We start from the raw sequence: 20,009 nt of genomic DNA, 5'->3' as shown, positions 1-20,009 counted from the left end.
CCTTTTAAGGTGATTTGATTCCTCTTAATTTTCTTAAGATTAAATCCTATCAAGAGTTTTGACTATACATTTATTTTTTATAGCGTTAATTAAGTTTTTGGTCCCTATAAATATATGCAGTTTTGTTTTTAGTCCGTATAAAAATAAATCACACTTTTTAGTCCCTACAAAAATTTTCGTTAGTGTTTTTAGTCCCTGTTAAATTAAAATTTGTTTAATTATGCTTAAAATTTTAAATTTTTTAATGATTTTTTACATACTTGTTTAAAACGTTCCGCCGCAATAAGTTAGCTCAAAATTTTATTTTTAGGTCCAAATTTTCGTTAGTTTTATCTTGAATTTTTGGCGTTTTAAAAAAATTATATTTAATTCATTACATGTTAAAAAATTCTAATTGAAAGAGGGTGTAAAATTATTGGAAAGGGTGTAAAATTATTGAAGGATTATTAAGAGGGTGTAAAATTTAACAAAACATTATTGAAGAATTTATTTGTCAAAAAAAAAAAATTATTGAAGAATTTATTAAAAGTACAATTAATTGAAAGAGTCCTTGTCCTAACATTCTTTGTATTGACCAAGTATCATCTCCTTAAACTCCTCACTCAAAAACCCTCTCTCTCTCATACGCACAACACAACACAACACAACACAAACAGAAAAACAATAGTCCCTTGAGGGAGTAACACTCACACTCAGCTGAATGGCCTCTCACCACCACTACAACCACCATCACAGCCACCACCAATCTCCACCACCACCACCTCCTCCAACCCATTGCTACTGCACCCCCTCTTACCCATGCTACACCCCCACACCACAACCACCCCATCTTTCTCCACAACACGACCACCTCGTACAAACCATTTCCTCCATCCTCCTTTCTCCACAACTCAACCACCTCGTACACCACAACCTCGTACACGACCACCTCGTACACCACCCCAAATCACAAACCCTTCATCATCAAAATCACCAATCTACACTCTCTTCTCTCCTTCACCGCATTGAAACCCTTGAATCTTCTCTCAATCAACATCAAACCCATCAATCTCAATCTCTCCGTCATTCTGCAGCACGTGTTATACAAACCCATTTCCGTTCTTTCCTCGTTCGTAGATCAAGAACACTAAGGAACCTTAAACAACTTGCATCTATCAAATCCTCTTTTATTGCTATTAGATCTTCGTTTTCTACGCATACCCATTTCGATTTTCCAGCTCTTTCTCTCAAAGCTGTTAACTTGCTCATCAAACTTGATTCAATTCAGGTAAATCCAATCTTTGGGGTATTTTTCATTTATGTTTGTTTAATTTGTGCTTTTTTTTTTTTTTGAGGTAATTTCATATTTTAATTGTACCCTGAAAATAAAAAATTTGAAATTTGGTTTTAGGGTTGTCATACAAATTACAATGATTGTGAATGGGAACTGATTCTATTTTATTTTGATTTTTTTTTTTGTTGGGGAATTTCCTCTTTTTATTTATGCAATGATAATGAAAATTTGAAATTTAGCTTTAGGGTTGTGATACAATGATTATGGATTTCAAAAGAGATTAATTTCTATGCATTGATGGTGTAAAACTTTTTTACCAGTGCATCCTATCATGTCAAATAGATATTTCTAGTGGTACTTTAGAACTAACTTTAATAAGTGGTATCATTGAGTGATTTGATTACGTATGTGTAAAAATGTTTTACACTATTGTTGTATACAAACTAAATTCATTGCAAAAGGTCAGTTAATAGATAATGAGATTGATTTGTATGCACAGAGAGTGTAAAATATGTTTACACATGCATCCTATCAAATCTTGACAAATAGATATATGTAGAGATATTTTAGTAACTAACCTAAAAAGTGGCATCATTGAGTGATTTGATTGAATGCATGTGTAAAGAAGTTTTACAATGCTGGTGTATATAGATTGAATCCATAGATAATTTGTTCTATTTTATTTTGTATTTTATTTTTTGAGGAATTTCCTCTATTATTTATGTCATGAAGAGAAAGTTTTGAAATTTGGCTTTAGGACTGTGATACAATGATTCTAGATGGGAAAAGGTCGATTAGTAGAGATTTGGTTCAGTTTTTGGACTCAATTGAAGAGGTTGCTGCGAAAAAGCGTATGCATTATGTTAAAGCAGTAAAGAGTTCGAGGTCTGGTCAGAAAGTTCAGAGACCAAGAAAACCAGAAGGTGATGATGATGAGAAGAAGAAGCTGTTGAAGAATTTGAGGGGAAGGGTTGAGAAGATTAGCAAATTGTGTAAGGTTTATGGAGATGATGAGGAAGGTTTAGAGAATGAGGAGAGCATTCATGATCATGATGATGATTATGATGACGATGGAGTAACTGATGTTTTGATTGGTAGAAGGGATGGCAACAAAAATGGTGTCTTTGTTCAAAGGCAAGTAATTCAACCCAGAGTGAAGAAGAGTGTGAGATTTGCTGAGAATGGTAATGTTTGTGAGGTTTATAGCACAAGAACTTGTGAATCGGATGGAAGTTCCTCGAATGATGACCAAGGCGGGGTTTCGGAAAATAGAAAGTTTGCAGTTGTAGATGTTGTAGACTCTTCTCAGGGTGCTGAAGATGACGAGGAAGTGCTGGTGGAGGACAGTGGAGGATCAATGCGTAGTAGCGATGAAGGAGATATAGTGAAAGAGCAGTTTCAAGCACACCAAGAGAAGATTCTGTTCTCTGCTCCATTGCCACTTAAAATGGAAAGCAGAACTGATTTGAAGAGTAAAGGTGTGAAAATTTTGACGTGAAATGTCATTACATTATGTTCATGTAAGGCTTTGTTTACCCTTTGATTTGTAATGTTTGATTGTATTCTAGGAGAATTTGATTGGACTTGGATTGTTTGGTAACTGGTAGATCTCATCTGTGTGTCTAATTGGCATTTGGTTCTATAAATGGATTTGTTATGTTCCTCTTCAATTGTTGTTTATTAGTTTCAGTCTAAGAGTTTCATCCCTTCTCAACAATCATCTAGTTAATTTAATTTGTTTTTTAAATGTTAGTAGTAATGAATTATTACATATAATCACAACTTTGGAATAGGCTTACTAATCTTTTAATAGGTTCTTCTCGACAAAAAAAGATCTTTTAATTGGTTAATATTAGTTACTCAAGTTGTAACAGCCCAGGCGGGTCCCGGCTAGGCACTGTACCCTTTGATTTGTAATGTTTGATTGTATTCTAGGAGAATTTGATTGGACTTGGATTGTTTGGTAACTGGTAGATCTCATCTGTGTGTCTAATTGGCATTTGGTTCTATAAATGGATTTGTTATGTTCCTCTTCAATTGTTGTTTATTAGTTTCAGTCTAAGAGTTTCATCCCTTCTCAACAATCATCTAGTTAATTTAATTTGTTTTTTAAATGTTAGTAGTAATGAATTATTACATATAATCACAACTTTGGAATAGGCTTACTAATCTTTTAATAGGTTCTTCTCGACAAAAAAAGATCTTTTAATTGGTTAATATTAGTTACTCAAGTTGTAACAGCCCAGGCGGGTCCCGGCTAGGCACTGTACCCCCCGGCACTGTTACTCACAAGCTTAATCACCACCTCCCCTATAGTGGTGTTTTTGCCTCCCGTGGGAATCGAACCTAGTACCTGGGGTTAAGTACTAGTTCAATGCATTCCCACTACCAATTGAGCTAATAGCTCAATTGGTAGTGGGAATGCATTGAACTAGTACTTAACCCCAGGTACTAGGTTCGATTCCCACGGGAGGCAAAAACACCACTATAGGGGGGGGGGGGGGTGGTGATTAAGCTTGTGAGTAACAGTGCCGGGGGTACAGTGCCTAGCCGGGACCCGCCTGGGCTGTTACACAAGTGTATAGCAAATGTGAGTTAAAAGTTCTACGTCGGTTTGAAAAGTGGAGGCCGAGCATTTTACAAGTGAGAGTATGAAACTTGGCATACTGTCTATAAAATTTTAGGTGTTTTTTTTTTTTTTTTTCCTTTCTCATAAGGAGTTCTGTCCTATGCAAATGGCTCTAATTCTAATCATTATAAAATGCTTCATTACACGTTCTAAGGTTTAGCAGATCAAGTTATAGGGAAAGCAAGCTCCACTTAATCTGTTTCAATCTCTTTTGTGCAAAAATGTGTGTATGGTCAAGTTATAGAGATGACAAACAAATTGTGCACCATGATAACTAGTCTGTTGTTACTTGTTAGGGCATTGTTATATATGATAAGGTTATTAACTCAGTTCCAAACACAGGGTAGGAAAAAAAAAGGCCAAATACCTCACTGGGTTCTTTAAGTTTCACGTTTGTTTCAGATAGGTCCTTGAAGTCTCTAAGATTTCAGATAGGTCTTTTTAAGTTTCGAGTTTGTTTTGGATAGGTCCTTTCTGCAACCTCCGTTAAGCCAAAGTTGTTCTGTCCGTTAAGCCAAAGCTGATATGTCTGTTAAGTGGGTGAGGTGGTTCTCTCTGACACTTGGCATCAATTTTTTCCCCAACCAGATCAACTTTGGCTTAACGGACAGATCAACTTTGGCTTAACAGAGGTTGATAGAAAATATCTATCTGAAACAAACTCAAAACTTAAAGGACCTATCGGAAACCTTAGAAACTTAAAGGACCTATCCGAAACAAACTCGAAACTTAAAGGACCTATATGAAACCATAGAAACTTAAAGGATCTATCCGAAACAAACTCGAAACTTGACCTATATGAAACCATAGAAACTTAAAGGATCTATCTGAAACAAACATGAAACTTAAAGGACCCGAGGAGGTATTTGGCCAAAAAATAATTATAAGAAGTTTCGCCAACTATGTCAGAACTCAGAATGATCAGAAATAGATAAGGCTCTTTTAAATTGAGCTTAACTATAAAATGCTTAAGTTTAAAATGTATCTACACTCGATTTGGAGGGCATTAGAGCTTGACTGTAAAATGCTCTTACTAAATAACAGCAGGGAACAAGGGAAAACTCTGACTCTACAAACTTTTTTTTTTACCAAAAAACTCTTTATAAGCTTATGAAAATAAGTTGCCAGCTTTTGAGTATGTCATAGACTATTTTCACTCTGTTCCAAACCACTGGCATAAGTATTTATGTCATAAGATAAATCTATTTTTTTACAAACAATTGCAATGTCATCCCTCCCAGCAGACTGACTATATACCAAAAAGTCTATTTGCAAATCGAGATTCAAGGTACATCGACAAAGTAAACAGACAAAACATACAAAGTAATACCAATTAATATGTCGATTTGGAGGTCTTGAGATCAAAGGAAAAGTAACATATTAAACTAACAGATCATTCAAAAGTTGAAGGAGCACACACACCTTGAAAAATTTAGTTGGAAAAATAAAAATAAAAATTGAACTAATATTGCAGAGTCCTCAATAAAGAGGACCCTTCCAAAAACTAGCGTATGCCGCTAATTGTGACGCTGACACGGTATTCTTTAGTAAAAGGCGAAAGAATAGTTTGCTATGTCATCATCACACAGCTCCGTGATTATAAACTATAGAGGTCCCTTCTTTTTATGTGTGAGCAGCTTAGTTTCACTTGTGCGCTAGCCGATGTGGGACTGTAGTCAGAAGATAGACAGTTAGACACCCAATTGCTTCCCTTTCTTTGTACCCTCGAATCACTTTAGTGATGTAGAACTATTTCTTTCTACACTCGAAGAAGTGCAGGTGGAGGACAGTGGAGGATCAACGCGTAGCAGTGGTTAAAGAGATTGAGTGAAAGAGCAGTTTCAGGTACATCATGAGAAGCTTCTGCTCTCAGCTCAATTGTCACTTAAGATGGAAAGCAGAGCTGATTTGAAGAGTAAAAGTGTGAAAATGTCATAACATTATCATGTAAGGCCTTGTTTGTTTACATTTGATTTCTAATGTTTGATTGTATTCTAGGAGAATTTCGTTGGACTCTGTGTCTAATTGGTATTTGGTTCTGTAAATGGATTTGTAATGTTCCACTTAAATTGTTGTTTACTTGTTTCATATTATCAGCCATTCTCAAACTTAGTAATAGTTCTACATCACTTGGTGACATTTAATTAATAAAACATATGATAATCTTGTATTAAAGAAATCATGAGCCTGTCTGCATTGACAATAGGGTAATCTTCATTGTCGAAAATGGACCGTCTACCTTCCCCGCGGGAAAGGTATGCCTTTTGGCGTTTCTGCTCCGTCGATCAAGTCCCGCAGTACTCTATTTTTAATACTTTAATATCTGTGCCGTCAACCTCCTACCATCTTTCTAACACCGTCACCGCCGCACAGGGATCTCCTTCATTGTCGTGGATTTGAGTGTGTTACTTCAAATAGTCACTTCTTTTCCCATGCTTATTGTATCAGAAAAATGGGGTTGTGGTGGTTATTAACTCATTTCCAGACACAAATAACAACTATGTCGGACTCGTCATAAATGGATAAGACTCTTTTAAAGTGAGCTTAATTATAAAATGTATCTAACCTTAATTGATGGTACAACTGACTAAACAAACTACTTCGTAAGTGTTTATTGTATAAGCGTTTGTGCATAAGTTGTTTCAAGAAAAGAACATGAAACAAGGGAAACTTTGTGTGAACTATGTATAAGCTATTATTATCATACAATAAGATTATGAAAATGGGCCTATTTGGACTAATATATCTTACCTTATAGCATACGTGCTTATCATATAAAAAAATAAAAATTGAACTAATATTGAAGAGCCCTCAACAAAGAGGACTCTTCCAAAAACTAGCATATGCCGCTAATTACAACGCCGACACAGTATTCTTTAGTAAATGGCAAAGCCGTGTGACAATGATATTCGCAATATACTCTTTTAGTAAAAGGCGTAAGAGTAGATCACTTTATCATCATCACACGAGTCTGTGATTATTAGCAATGTCATCATCACACAGCTCGTTGATTATTAGCAGTAGAGGTGCTTTCTTTTATATGTGAGCAGCTTGGTTTAACTCATGTGCTAGCCGATATGGGACTTCAGTCAGACTTTGTGATATTTGGTTAGGAACTTGATGTAAGATTGTATGATCTCGATGTCATCATCACACAGCTCCTTGATTAATGACCTTTTATTTCATATGGTCAATCATTATAAAAGCAATTAACACATGTTAATGCTAATTTATTTGAAAAACATATTTTCTACTAAGATGATCATTGACCAATATGATTCCACATAACTATATATAATTGTATATATATAATGTTGTACGTTTTTCTTTTTCTTTCTAAATGATCAACCATTGACCATTGCTATATTTCCATATATGTACACAATTGACTATATGAATCAATTAAGAATCTTCAACGTACAACTTATCTAATTTAATTTTTATTTATTTCAAAAATAAATAATTATAATATGCTCACATTATATATATATATATATATATATATATATATATATATATATATATTATTTGTATTCTTTGTACTAACAAAAAATACAATAATATTCCACTTGGAAAATTTATATTTTGATTAATTAAATTCTTCAATTTAATCATCAAATAATAAAATAATTCTTAGCAAGAACTAGAACACTCGTTTGTGTGTGACTCTTTAGGTTCAATACTAAACTGGTAATAGATTAATCAAATTAATATACTAATCAAGGTAAGCGTCTAGTAACACTCCTTGACGTCCAGATAGTATGAAGTATTACTTTACCTTCAAGAACCAGTTAGAATAATATAATATTTTTCTTCCGTCGTTACAACTCTTGCTAACTCTAGAGCATGGTATAATTGTCAAACTCTAATAAGTTAACATATATGACTTAAGAAACTCATTTCTTCTTTAATTCAATTTCCTTGGCCAGGGTTTTAATTTTTTATCATAGAGTTCAAACTCATTACTAAGAGTTGACGGATCCCATCTTGATTAGTCATTAATTATACAAGTATTTAATCGTATCCAATATCCTTTCAACTAGCACCCTAAGGTATTGGGTGTTCAGAATCAAAATACAATAAATAACATGTTAATTACCATGACAATCTCAGGTCAAAGAAAATCATTATATTCTTTCTTGAGAATTTTTCTATTGACATTTTAAGGTAATATCGACCATTAGAAATTCTCAGTCGAGTCAGTTCAATGAACACATCACTACATGTATCATCTATATATGTAATTTAATAAATGAGACTTATTAATCTTTATCCAATAAAGACTATCACATATATATTGATCTATCCGAATTATTGATGTCCTACTCATAATAATCATACGATCAAGAACAATTTAGATTAAAAATAATAAAAGACTTGTTTCTCATTATCATAATCTCTATCATGATAACAAGTCTATAGTTTTAATCAATGACGTTATCAAATTAACTATTTCACTAAACAGTAAACAAGATAATGAATATTTATTAAGTCTAAAATTGGTTACACAACTGATTGGATCTTGGGCATCTCCAACATCGGACCAATGATGTGACGAGCTAAGCTTTTAGAGATCAAAATGATTGTTCGTCCAATGAATTCCTCGCTTCAAACAGAAAGTATGGTACATATTGGTACTTAATTAGAATTCCTAATTAGAATTCTCCAGAAAGTATATTAAGTATCTCTGTCCTTTTCAAACTATGTGTGCCTTTCTTCTCATAACAAGTTCTGTCCTATAAAAATGGATCCAATTCTAATCATTTAAAGATGTTTGCTTAAACTTTTCAAGGTTTAGCAGACCAGAAAATCAGCCCCACTCAATCTATTTTCAATCACTCTAGTGCAAACTTTTGTGTATGATCAGGTTATAGAGAAGATAAACAAATTGTGAACCATGATAATTAGTCTTCGTTACTAGTTAGAACATAGGTACATATGATAAGGTTATTAACTCAGTTCTAAACACAACGAAAGAAAACGATTATAAGAAGTTTTAACGATTATAATTTGAAGTACATGTAGTGTGGTAGTTGAACTTGCTATACTAAAGAAGCTATAGGTATCACCTCCTCTCATCACTATCAATATATTTTGGTTCTTCCAAAAAAAAAATTATTATTCTTGAATCTCAAATAATGTGTGATTTTTGGTGTATTGAAACAACTTAAAAGAAACAAAGAAGAAATGGGAACAAAGTGTACTTTCATATTCTATAATCCGAACAAAATATATTTTTTTTAGAAGAAAAAAAGAACTACGCATAGGGTGAAAAAAAATAATAGCCTTTTGAGTTTTGATGAAGATCACAAACCTATGGATTTGGCCCATGTATTTTTTCTTGTGGGAATATATTAGTTAGCAATGGTGCACATTTTCATTTGGACATAAAAAATTCTTGCCACTGGTGTATATAAATCTCGTGCACATTTTCGTTTGGACATAAAAATCTCTTCCACCGACTTGTTTCATGTTCATACATTTCTTGCCACTGGTGTATATAAATCTCGTGCACATTTTCGTTTGGACATAAAAATCTCTTCCACCGACTTGTTTCATGTTCATAATTGTTTATTCCAAAATATAAATGGGTGGGTGCAAGTTAACAAACATAATCATTTAATTTCAAAACATAATTACATCTAAGTTAGAATTGGTGCACTCTAAAAAAACTAAAAACTTACTAAAAAAAATTAATTTTTAAATTTTATAGCTAAGTTAGAATTGGTGAAAATGAAGTTCTAAAAAAAACTAAAAAATTGTTAAAGAAATAATTTTTTAATTGTTTGACACTATTCAATATATGCCATTTTGCTTTACTTGAGAATTAAATTTTATTAGATTTTGGTTAATTTTTTCTTAAACTTCAGACGCTTTTTTCCAATTTAGGATTATCATAATGAAATTTAATCCAAAATTGAAAAAAAGAATCCAATGTTCAAAGAAAAAAAAGTTAAATAAAATTATTATATACTAAAAATCCCATCCCATTTTTTCAACGAAAAGCAAAGATTGGTAATATGATCTAAGAAATGCTCGTAGCTTTTTTTATATGCACCATGTGTTGTGATGCTTCATTGAACCTTCGATGTGGGATTCATGTATATGAAGTACCTCTTTCAACCACTCATTGCTTTCCATATTGTTCTTCTCCTCTCACTCAAATTCTGTTTATTTTGAGCAGAAGCTGCTGTACATGTTGTTTGCGGCCAGCTTGCTGAAAGAGAAAATATCCACTGGCTTGCAGCTACTTAAGGATTTATATGTTTGACCTCTTATTAGAGAACAATATAAGAGGCGAGGGCAGAAATTAAAGGTTAATGATATGTCAGAACATAGACAGCTAGACACCCAATCACTTGACTCCTTCCCCTTCTTTCTACGCTCGAATCACTTTAGTGATGTAGAACTATTTCTTTCTACACTCGAAGAAGTGCAGGTGGAGGATCAAACACGTAGTAGCGATGAGGGAGATTTAGTGAAAGCGCAGTTTCAAGCACACCAAGAGAAGATTCTGTTCTCTGCTCCATTGCCACTTAAAATGGAAAGCAGAACTGATTTGAAGAGTAAAGGTGTGAAAATTTTGACGTGAAATGTCATTAGATTATTGATGACATGCTGTCATTACGTAATTTTTAGGACTTATTGTGACATTTTGATAGAGTTCTCATGCAATTTATACTGTTCTGGAGTGCAAAAAGCTTAAATATTGAAGTCTGTTCGAAGAAAATCGTGCCACGCCAATTTCAAGCCGTGCTGCGATTTTTGAAGCAAAATTACATCCTCCCTGTTTGAGGGAAATCGCGGCACGCCTATATACATGGCGCGGCGCGATTTTGATGGGTCAGACCCATGACTTCTATAAATACTGCACTCAATCTGAAGAACAGGGGTTACGATTTTGGAGAGCAAAGTGCGATTTTGAGACATCGGAGACGGCTAGAAGGGCGATTTCTTCAACCTTTTACCAATTCATGTATGTTTTAATTATTTCATTGATTATATGCTATTTGTAAACTCGATTATGAGTAGCTAAATCTCTTAGAGATTAGATCCGAGATGAATCTTTGTAACCCTAATTGACACATGTTGCTGTGAAACTCTATTTTGTTTATGAATTCAATTCTAGTTTATTCAATTCAATTGTTCTTAATGCTTTTTATATCTTGATCACATATAACTTGATTTCGTGAGAATGAATGACCACTGACCATGGCTTTCAACTTAGACCTAATTGAATTGTTCTAATAAACAGGGTTAGTCTAGGAATAGATAATCGTTTGTTAGTGATAATAGGTTAACGTTCGGTAAAACCTTCAAGAATTATTAGACCACCTAAGGAATTAGGGGCTGTAGTTTAAGAAGAGGGTCCTAACTCAAGGGATTGATTAGGGCTATTTTGTTAATCATCGTAAATTAGAAGAGGATTCATAACAAATAGGTGCAGTAGACCAATTAGGGGAACTTAGAGGATTCGACGGATCTGATCTCATCTTTCTCTCATATTTTCTTAACAAATATTTATTTTCTGTTTCTTGATTTAATTAAAATCAAACCAAATCTACTGCCTAGTGGCAAAACAAAATAAATTTTATACATCCTATTTCTATAACGCAATTGAATTATTGAAGTTAAAAACAGTCCTCGTGGGATCGATAATTTTACTACTTCGATAGTATTTGGTGCACTTGCCAAACGTCTATCAATTATGTTCATGTGTAAGGCTTTGTTTACCCTTTGATTTGTAATGTTTGATTGTATTCTAGGAGAATTTGATTGGAATGTGTGTCTAATTGGTATTTGGTTGTGTGTCCAAAAAGGTCTAGCGGTGCAGCTTGTTGTCTGCTTGCTTTCTATACATGTGTAAGTGTAAGTAATCCTTGATATATATTAAGGATAGAGATCGGCATTCCAATGTTCCACTTAAATTGTTGTTTACTAGTTTCATATTATAAGCCATTCTCAAACTTAATAATGGTTCTACATCACTTGGTGACATTTAATTACTAAAACGTATAATAATTTTGTATTAAAGAAATCATGAGCCTCTCTGCATTGACAATAGGGTCATCTCTGCTATAACTTGAGGCTAAAGCTTAAAACGAGTTTAAGATGTCCTTCTACCATAGTACCATCTCTCTAACACCATGTTTATTGTCACTTCTTTTCCCATGTTACTTCAAATAGTCACTTGTGGTGCTTGTAATAACAACAACGACATGAAAACGAGTAAGATGATACTTAGCAACGGCCTGTTCGTGTTAAAGTTCCACAGTTTTCCTTTGCAACAGAGCCACGGCACCAATGCTTCCATAAACTGGGCCTCCACGCTTTACGTTTTCCTCATAAGCACGAAAAATCCCTGTGTCTTCCCCGTGCTTTTCTACACTTCAACGAGTATCTTGCTCACATTGTTTCCTCCAAATACCTTTGGGCCTTTCTGAATCTCTTGCACTCATTAGAATGGAAGCAATATGAAATTATACAATTGGGTATGCATCTACTTTTCAATAACTTGCATTATACACAAGAGCTTTTCAATAATTTCCAAGGTTCAGTCCTATAAGCATGATAATCGGACTCATCATAAATGGATAAGACTCTTTTAAAGTGAACTTAACTATAAAATGTATCTAACCTTAATTAATGGAACAACCGAGTAAACAACTTAGTAAGTGTTTATTGTATAAGCGTTTGTGCATAAGTTGTTTCAACAAAAGAACAGGAAACAAGGAGAAATTTCTGTGAACTCTGTATAAGCTATTATTATCATAAAATAAGATTATGAAAATGGGCCTGTTTGGAATAATATAAGTGCTTATATCATATCATATAATAAAAATTGAACTAATATTGCAGAGCCCTCAACAAAGAGGGCCCTTTCAAAAACTAGCGTATGCCGCTAAATATTCCCATATTCACTCACCTATTTGGGGTAAGATATAGGTATGGCAACGATTTTGCTAGTCTTGGAAAATCTGGTGGATAAAATTTGGCGGAAACTTGACTTGTCATCAAAGGGTTTTGGTGATCAATATTGTAGAAGTTTGCTTGATGGCTTCATTGCGTTGTTGGGTGGTGTTGTTCAAAACTGTCTGATTTATTTGGTGGCATATTCAAAGTTTGTATCTGTGTCAGTTTCTGCATATGGAAGGTCTTCTCTGGTAGTTTAGCAGACCAGACAACCAGCACCACTTAATATGTTTTTAATCTCTTCTGTGTTTTATATAGTTTTCAATCAAGTTATAGAGATAAAATGTCTGAGCAGAGATTAATGAACAAATAGATAATGAAAGATGTCAAACTAAGACAAATCATGAGGCTATAATGGTCAAAGATCAAAATAACACAAGAATACTAACAAACAATTAACATAAATACGCATTTTCCCACGACAAGTTTGTGTAAAACAGCCCTTAATAAACTAGGACTAATAGCTATGAAGCGACAAAGACATGGATACAAACATGTCAACACCGATAATATTTTCCCAAATGCAACACTTCATTTTATCAAACTGCTTGTGCACAATGATAATGAATAAAAACACGCATAGATAGTTAAGTAAACATGAAAAATGGTATATGATAACAATCAATGAAATAACAAAATGATACAACATACTATCAATACTGAAACAGCAGAATGAAGAAATAAATGTCCATGGCAAGTCATTTATTTGTAAAAATAACTTAGAACCTCATTAAAAAAAAACCCTGAACTAATATTGCAGAGCCAGCCCTCAAGAAACAAAACCCTTCCAAAAACTAGCATATGCCGCTAATTGTGACACTGACACGGTATTCTTTAGTAAAAGGCAAAAGAATAGTTTGCTATATCATCACCACACAGCTCAGTGGTTGCATGCAGTAGAGGTCCTTTTGTTTTATAAGAGAGCAGCTTAGTTTCTCTTATGATTTAGCCGATGTGGGACTTGATATCATTCATTTCTCTAGACATTTTTTTCTCTTCCAACAGTAGCACAGGCAACTCTTTCTTACCATGCCTTATAAGCATAAGTAATTACCACTCACTTTCTCATTCATTTAAATTTCTTTACTAAATTTTTATATATATGGATTTATACATACCATTTCTATAGGTAGTGTGGCCTACATTAGTGACTAATAAGATAAGATACTCAACAAAGAGACTTGGAAGTAGTAGTTTTATATATAGTTTTAAAAGGAGAAGCAATCACTGTAACACCCATACCAGACGTATCTAGAAAGTCTAGCACGTGTGTTAATATTAGTACTGGATACATTAAGATATACAACAAGAAAAGTTTTTCGAATGAATAATATTTACATCAAGTCCCGTTCGTATAAATAATAATACAATACATTCATCCATACATAAAAATACATCATTGATATCCATAACGTCCTGCAGCGGTACGAACGAACCCTTGAAGTAATATCCATCCGGCTCCGAACTTGCATAATCATCCTGCTTATCTGAAACAAGTAAGGATTGGGATGAGACATAATGTCTCAGTGAGTTCCCCTAAATCCTAGGCTATAGGCAACCTCAAGGGGAAACCTACGGTCACCACGTGTCTACATTACAACCTGGCGGTTGATTATACGTGTGTGGGGACTTGCATACTTAGACGGGAGTGCATACTAGAGCCGTCATAGTCTTTCCTCACTTGTTATAGGCTTCACTTCCTATACATGTCATGGCGGTCGAGGGGGAAAATCTAAGACCGCATAGCCAAGTATACGATCTACGTATCAAGGCCTAAACTAACATAATCATGACATAAATCTAACCCGGACGATTAGGGGAACCTAAGTTCGTCACGGTTTCATATTCTTTACTTGTTCTATCCATAACTTGCTCTCGTTCTTGTTCTTAAACATAATCATACATGGGCTCGTCCATGAGCTTAACCATAATCATAATCATAATCATATTAAACATAAATGTATCTAAGTTCATTCATAGGTTAGCGTTGAACAATCAGTTATTATCTTGATTCATTTTACGGATAGTCCCGAGTGGAGTAACCCCGAGATCAATCCCATACATGACCGATGTACGTACATCGGACTCCCTCGGTGTCGTGCGGGTCCCTTGCGGCTTAAACCGTTCCCCTTAGGTCGAGAACCTCCCGTATCCCCCTGGCGTGGATAACAAGAGACACGAGCACCTACGTCTTGTTTACTCAGTGACATGCGGGTCCCTTACGGCTTAAATCGTTCTCGTTACGAGAACCCCTTGTATCCCCCTGATGTGGATAGCAAGAGACATGTCACCTACACATATTAATCGTGGTCTTGTCGTTCGTATAGGTTAAACCTAATTATGCATACGTGTTTACCTCGGAACCTTAATCGATCCGATTAATGGTAATATCACACTTGTTCATGCTTGTAATATCTTATTCATAGTGGAGAGATAAACTATCCTATCCACATCTCAACATACTTGTCCTATCATTCTCGATCATATGCGAACATAATATACTTCGCATCTTGACATCCTTGAAATCTTGCTAAGCTTGCTAGTTCTCGACTACTATGTCGAGGCTCTAAGTTATTCCCTTTCTTAGTGCTTACTACCCGAATAATATCGACTTAAACTCTTTTGATTCACTCTTGCCATTCATGTTAAGATTGCCATGATTTTGATTCAAAGATCAATGGATGATGTGTACAGATTTTTTAATAATTTCCAAAGACCGAATGTGCCGAAAACCCAAATTCCAAGCCGTTTATAAGTTCTTAAGATTCGATAAAACCATATATGTTCCAGTAGAAAAACAAATGAAAACAGTACAAGAATACACCGAAACGATCGCTACGGACCCCCACGCGACTGCCCCCAAGCACCCGAGCGCAGAACAACGCGAACGTTGTCCTGTCTGGGGCGCCTGGTGCCAGAGGGAGGGTGCCTAGCGCTGGGCTCTCTGACTTTGGGCGCCTAGCGCCCTTGTTCAGGCGCAGCGCTGCGAATTCTGCGTTTTCAGTTATTTCGGCTGCGGGTTTTCGACATTTTCGACCCAAAACTCGTCCAATTCGACCCTGTAATGCACCAAAACATCCAGCAACATACATATACATTTATAAACATGTTTCATGGCAATTTTAACATCCAATTGACAAGAATTTATCAAAAGTACAATTAGGGTTCTAAATCCCTCATAAACATAAATCAATCCTTTAAACATGAAATTACACAACCCAAAGGATGGTAATCTATCTATGGAACTCACCTTAACATATTCCTTGTGATTCCTCAAGCTCCAAGCTTTCCCCAAGTTCAAACCCTAGCCCAAAATCCAAGTTCAATCCTTTCTCTTTGTTGTTTCTTTCTCATGAAGCTTCTAAGATCCTTGCTTGATCACCAATTGCATGATTTTGGGAAGCTTTGATGGTCCAGAGAGGGAGAGATGGGGCGGCCTTAAAGAGAGAAGGAGGAGAGAATTCTCTTCTCTTAACCTAGAGAGAGAAAGAGAAGTGGAAATGAGAGATTTTGGTGCCAAAATCACTTATATACTCCCTTGCGCGCAATTACTTAAATGCCCTTCCGTCTTAGCACGTGTTTGCCTGATACATACATCCGTACCTGACTAATATTACATAATATTAGCTTCCCTCATACTTAACATTTTCATCATACTCACTTTCCATGAACCTGAGTCATCTGATACATTTAACAGGTAAAATTTCCATTAGCTGACGAGCGGGATGTTACACTCTACCCCCCTTAAAGAAATTTCGTGCTCGAAATTTAGAGACCAATTACCAATCCTCATGACAAAAATCTTATCATCTATAGTCTGAATCAAACATCTTTCCATTCATACATATCCAAAGGGTTTAACGCATCATGTCCTCCTCTTGTTCTTAACCCACATGTAACTGAACATAACCTTCTTGATCTTAATATCACTCAACTTAGAGTTATCTTAGTATATCATGACTTGAAACTTACCTTGCTACACATAACTCCTTGTCTCAGACTTGCACCTTACTCACTTAACATAAATCAGTCATAAAGGTATCTTATCATAAACGTGAACACTCAGGATTTGCCTTTTAACTGGAATTCCACCAGAAACCAGGTTTGCCCTGCAGTGTTTACTTGTAACTTTAAAACATCTTTTCATACATACATAATCTTATCGGGTAAACATATAATTCATACATCAGTTTACTTATTGTACTTGGAGACATGTGCCTCATTCTGACATTACTTATCCTGACAATTCTACGAATCTCTTGTCTCTTTTTAGAGTCTTAAGAAATCTTCTGATCTCATAACTATTCTCTTAGCATTCAAATTCATGGTAACTCATATAACTTATCATGGAGAAGTAAAATTTATATGCACCGCTACTTCTGACATTCATCAACCCATCTTGTAACTTACATGCTCTTAAACTTCCGACTTAGACCTCTTGCATTTGAATACTTTTAACATATACTTGTGCACCTCGTAAAACTTTGTTGTTCACTTCAACACCTTTTTCTCTCCATAGCATTCGCTTACTTTCAGCTATCACTTCTTGTTAAATAATAACGATACTCGTTCTAACACTTTGCTTTAAGAAATTTTCTAAACATCAGTATTCAGATTCTTGGAACGAATAGAGACATAACCTTTTAAAAGAATTTTGGTGAGAAAATATCATGTTAAAAACAATTTCGTTTCCAAGTCTCTCAATACCCATTTAAATTTAGGAGTTTTTAAATCATAGTTCAAAATCTTCATAGCAAGTATCGTGATCATTTAACAAATTTGACATAAGTGGGTATACATTCCTTATTATGCTTTCTTGACTTACATACATATCTTGGAGACTCACATAGTTGCATAACATAAATAATATAGGATCCTTATCTCACATGTCGTCATTTCATCTCCTCGTTCCAGGAACAATAACTTAGATCTTCGAAACATCATATCCGGCTAATGTTCAATTGTGGTTACCTTCTCCCATATGGCACCATTCTTCAGACACCGATTATCCCACTTGATAATCCAGCCGTTACTTTGAGTCACAAGCAAGAACCTTTCAACTCTTACTTGCATTTTTTCTTATCATAGCACATATTCTTCACTGATTGTATCGGTCTCATTACTTATTTAATATTTCGAAAACTCCCCGCCTGCTCCATAATGCTTCTTAAGAAGACTCTTACTTTCAAGTTCCATGGTTACGGTCCGAAACGTTATCTATTAACTTTCGTTGCGCCACTCTGATTCCCACCAGTTGACCTTAACTAATACTCTAATCCATTGAGACAACTGAAACTTCACATTCTTTTTCCTTACGAGCATCATCTTCTTGAACCTTCCCTGTGGCAACCATTGCCATAAACATGCACCTCAGAATACTTTGCAAGATTGGATCTCACGGTAGACTTGACGCATTACTATATTATTTTACCTGGGGATGGACCTTATATTCTCACTGGTTGATTTCACCTCATAACATATACTTATCATACATAAACTTGTTTCTGAAAAATCTTGAATTCCCATTGTAGACTTATCATAAATTCATACATACTTTTCTTGATCATACTTCATTGTATTCTTGTATTCTCACGTACTATGTTTTGCGTAATTAAACGAATGCTTGCTCGTTAATTTCTTTCATAAAAAATTTTAATTTAACATACGGGTCATTGGTATTGACGATTTCTCTTTACATAAAAATGTAATAAGTTTGGCCCCAGTCGTTGCTCTAAAATCACGGAATAAGTTGACGACACAACTGTGTCATCCAACATTAGTTCCGATGAGTTTAGCCCACTCTACGTGAGTCGTAACAACCGGTACCTACAGAAATTTCTTTTGAATCTAAGAACGCTATCTCCAATCCCCCATATGCATGTACCTTTCTAAAATCTAGTAAACTTTTGATTTAACATCATAACGAGCTCTAACAATTCAATTAAGCAAAACATAGATCCGGGGAATACTCATAACTTTATTAAATCTGAAAATCGTGTGAATTTGCATAAGTCTTTACCACTTACCTTTCATCTCATGCCTTCGCATCCACTTCATCCGTTTCATAACCAAAACCTTAAAACTCTTGACTCAAGCTCTTCGTCAGCTCTTGCCACGTTAACTTCCAATGTTACCTTAAACCAGATTGATTCTGTTAATACTTGTCCATGCATTCTCTTCCTTAAAAATCATAGGGGTAATATGCATTCGATACTTGATGTTATAGAGAGTTTTTATGGCATAAAAGATTGTGAAACCAACCCCCAATAGCTACTACTGACCTTAGAGACGAAATGACAGCTTTCGAAAAAAAACTGAAAATTTTCGCTCCAAGTTCGCTATTAGCGAAACCCTCGGAGTAATTTCGCTATTAGCGAAATTTTCGCTATTGGCGTGTTTTCCTCAGTTTAGTTTTCCAAAAAAAAACATATTTTACATAAAAATCCTAATTCCTCAAGTATTCCAATGCATATCATTCCTTCCAAACATCTTAAAACAATTCTATAACCTTTGCATGGCAAGCATTAACATCAATCGATTCAATTCACGGCACATTAGAAACTAATATCTTGTTCATCATATCACTTAACATAAAACTTCCACTTAAAACCTTAACTTCGTCCACTACGAACGGCTTAACTTATTTCTCAATCCCTGAGAGCTTACTAGTTCCATCAACACTTATCGACTTATCCTTAACTTTTAGTCTTATACTTACGTTCCATAATATATTTCCTTTGCGTACAATAAACCCGTTCCAACAACCACTCTTACCGAAGCTTCCGGTCATAGTTAGATATTCCAACTTTGTACCTACGGGCATACAAAAATTACTAGCATCTAACCCAACGTTGTCAGAACATCCTGTCTTAATATTACTTTACATTTCCGGAGGATTCATACTTCTACTTGCTTAGTTCACCGGCCACTTGCTGGCACGATCAACCTCTTGCTAATACTCATTCTGAGTTCTTACTCCTGAGTTCACACTTTCCAGTGCACCTTCATCACATACTTCATTCCTCCCGGGTCCTATTCAGCTCTCAAGTATCCATTCCAATCGTTGAATGCTAAATTGAGTTGATCAGGCTCAACTAACACCAACAAATAGAACATTTACCCGGAACTCAACGG

General features: G+C 34.9%; 1 protein-coding gene, 1 long non-coding RNA gene and 2 other non-coding genes across 4 annotated transcripts; 1 reads left to right on the top strand and 3 right to left on the bottom strand.

Moving 5' to 3' along the window:
• Positions 1 to 622: 622 nt before the first annotated feature.
• Positions 623 to 2,943, top strand: LOC146904311 (calmodulin-binding protein-like protein). Its single transcript, XM_085728191.1, has 2 exons — positions 623 to 1,267; positions 2,031 to 2,943. Exons 1-2 carry the CDS (start codon positions 701 to 703, stop codon positions 2,769 to 2,771), a joined length of 1,308 nt encoding a protein of 435 aa, XP_085584317.1. The 5' UTR covers positions 623 to 700; the 3' UTR covers positions 2,772 to 2,943.
• Positions 2,944 to 5,376: 2,433 nt separating this feature from the next.
• LOC146904310 (U5 spliceosomal RNA) lies at positions 5,377 to 5,493 on the bottom strand. The gene has a single exon (XR_015021026.1). It is a non-coding gene; the product is annotated as a U5 spliceosomal RNA (small nuclear RNA).
• An 8,146-nt stretch (positions 5,494 to 13,639) lies between these two features.
• LOC146904309 (U5 spliceosomal RNA) lies at positions 13,640 to 13,756 on the bottom strand. The gene has a single exon (XR_015021028.1). It is a non-coding gene; the product is annotated as a U5 spliceosomal RNA (small nuclear RNA).
• A 300-nt stretch (positions 13,757 to 14,056) lies between these two features.
• Positions 14,057 to 16,377, bottom strand: LOC146904308 (uncharacterized). The gene is made up of 2 exons (XR_015019099.1): positions 16,126 to 16,377; positions 14,057 to 14,362 (listed from the first exon to the last, which is right to left on the bottom strand). It is a non-coding gene; the product is annotated as an uncharacterized LOC146904308 (long non-coding RNA).
• Between the last annotated feature and the right edge of the window lie 3,632 nt (positions 16,378 to 20,009).

Source organism: Medicago sativa, chromosome 7, assembly GCF_051527215.1.
Source record: "Medicago sativa cultivar Bolivia chromosome 7, Bolivia_mono, whole genome shotgun sequence".
Taxonomy (NCBI): Eukaryota; Viridiplantae; Streptophyta; class Magnoliopsida; order Fabales; family Fabaceae; genus Medicago; species Medicago sativa.
The sequence above is the reverse complement of the archived record's forward strand: the minus strand, read 5'-3'. Positions and strand labels throughout refer to the sequence as shown.

Excerpts from the sequence above, each read along its gene's own strand:
- LOC146904311 (XM_085728191.1), top strand. The coding sequence starts at position 701 with ATGGCCTCTCACCACCACTACAACCACCATCACAGCCACCACCAATCT. Across the intron at positions 1,268-2,030 it reads TCAAACTTGATTCAATTCAG|GACTGTGATACAATGATTCT; the intron begins GTAAATCCAATC and ends ATTTGGCTTTAG.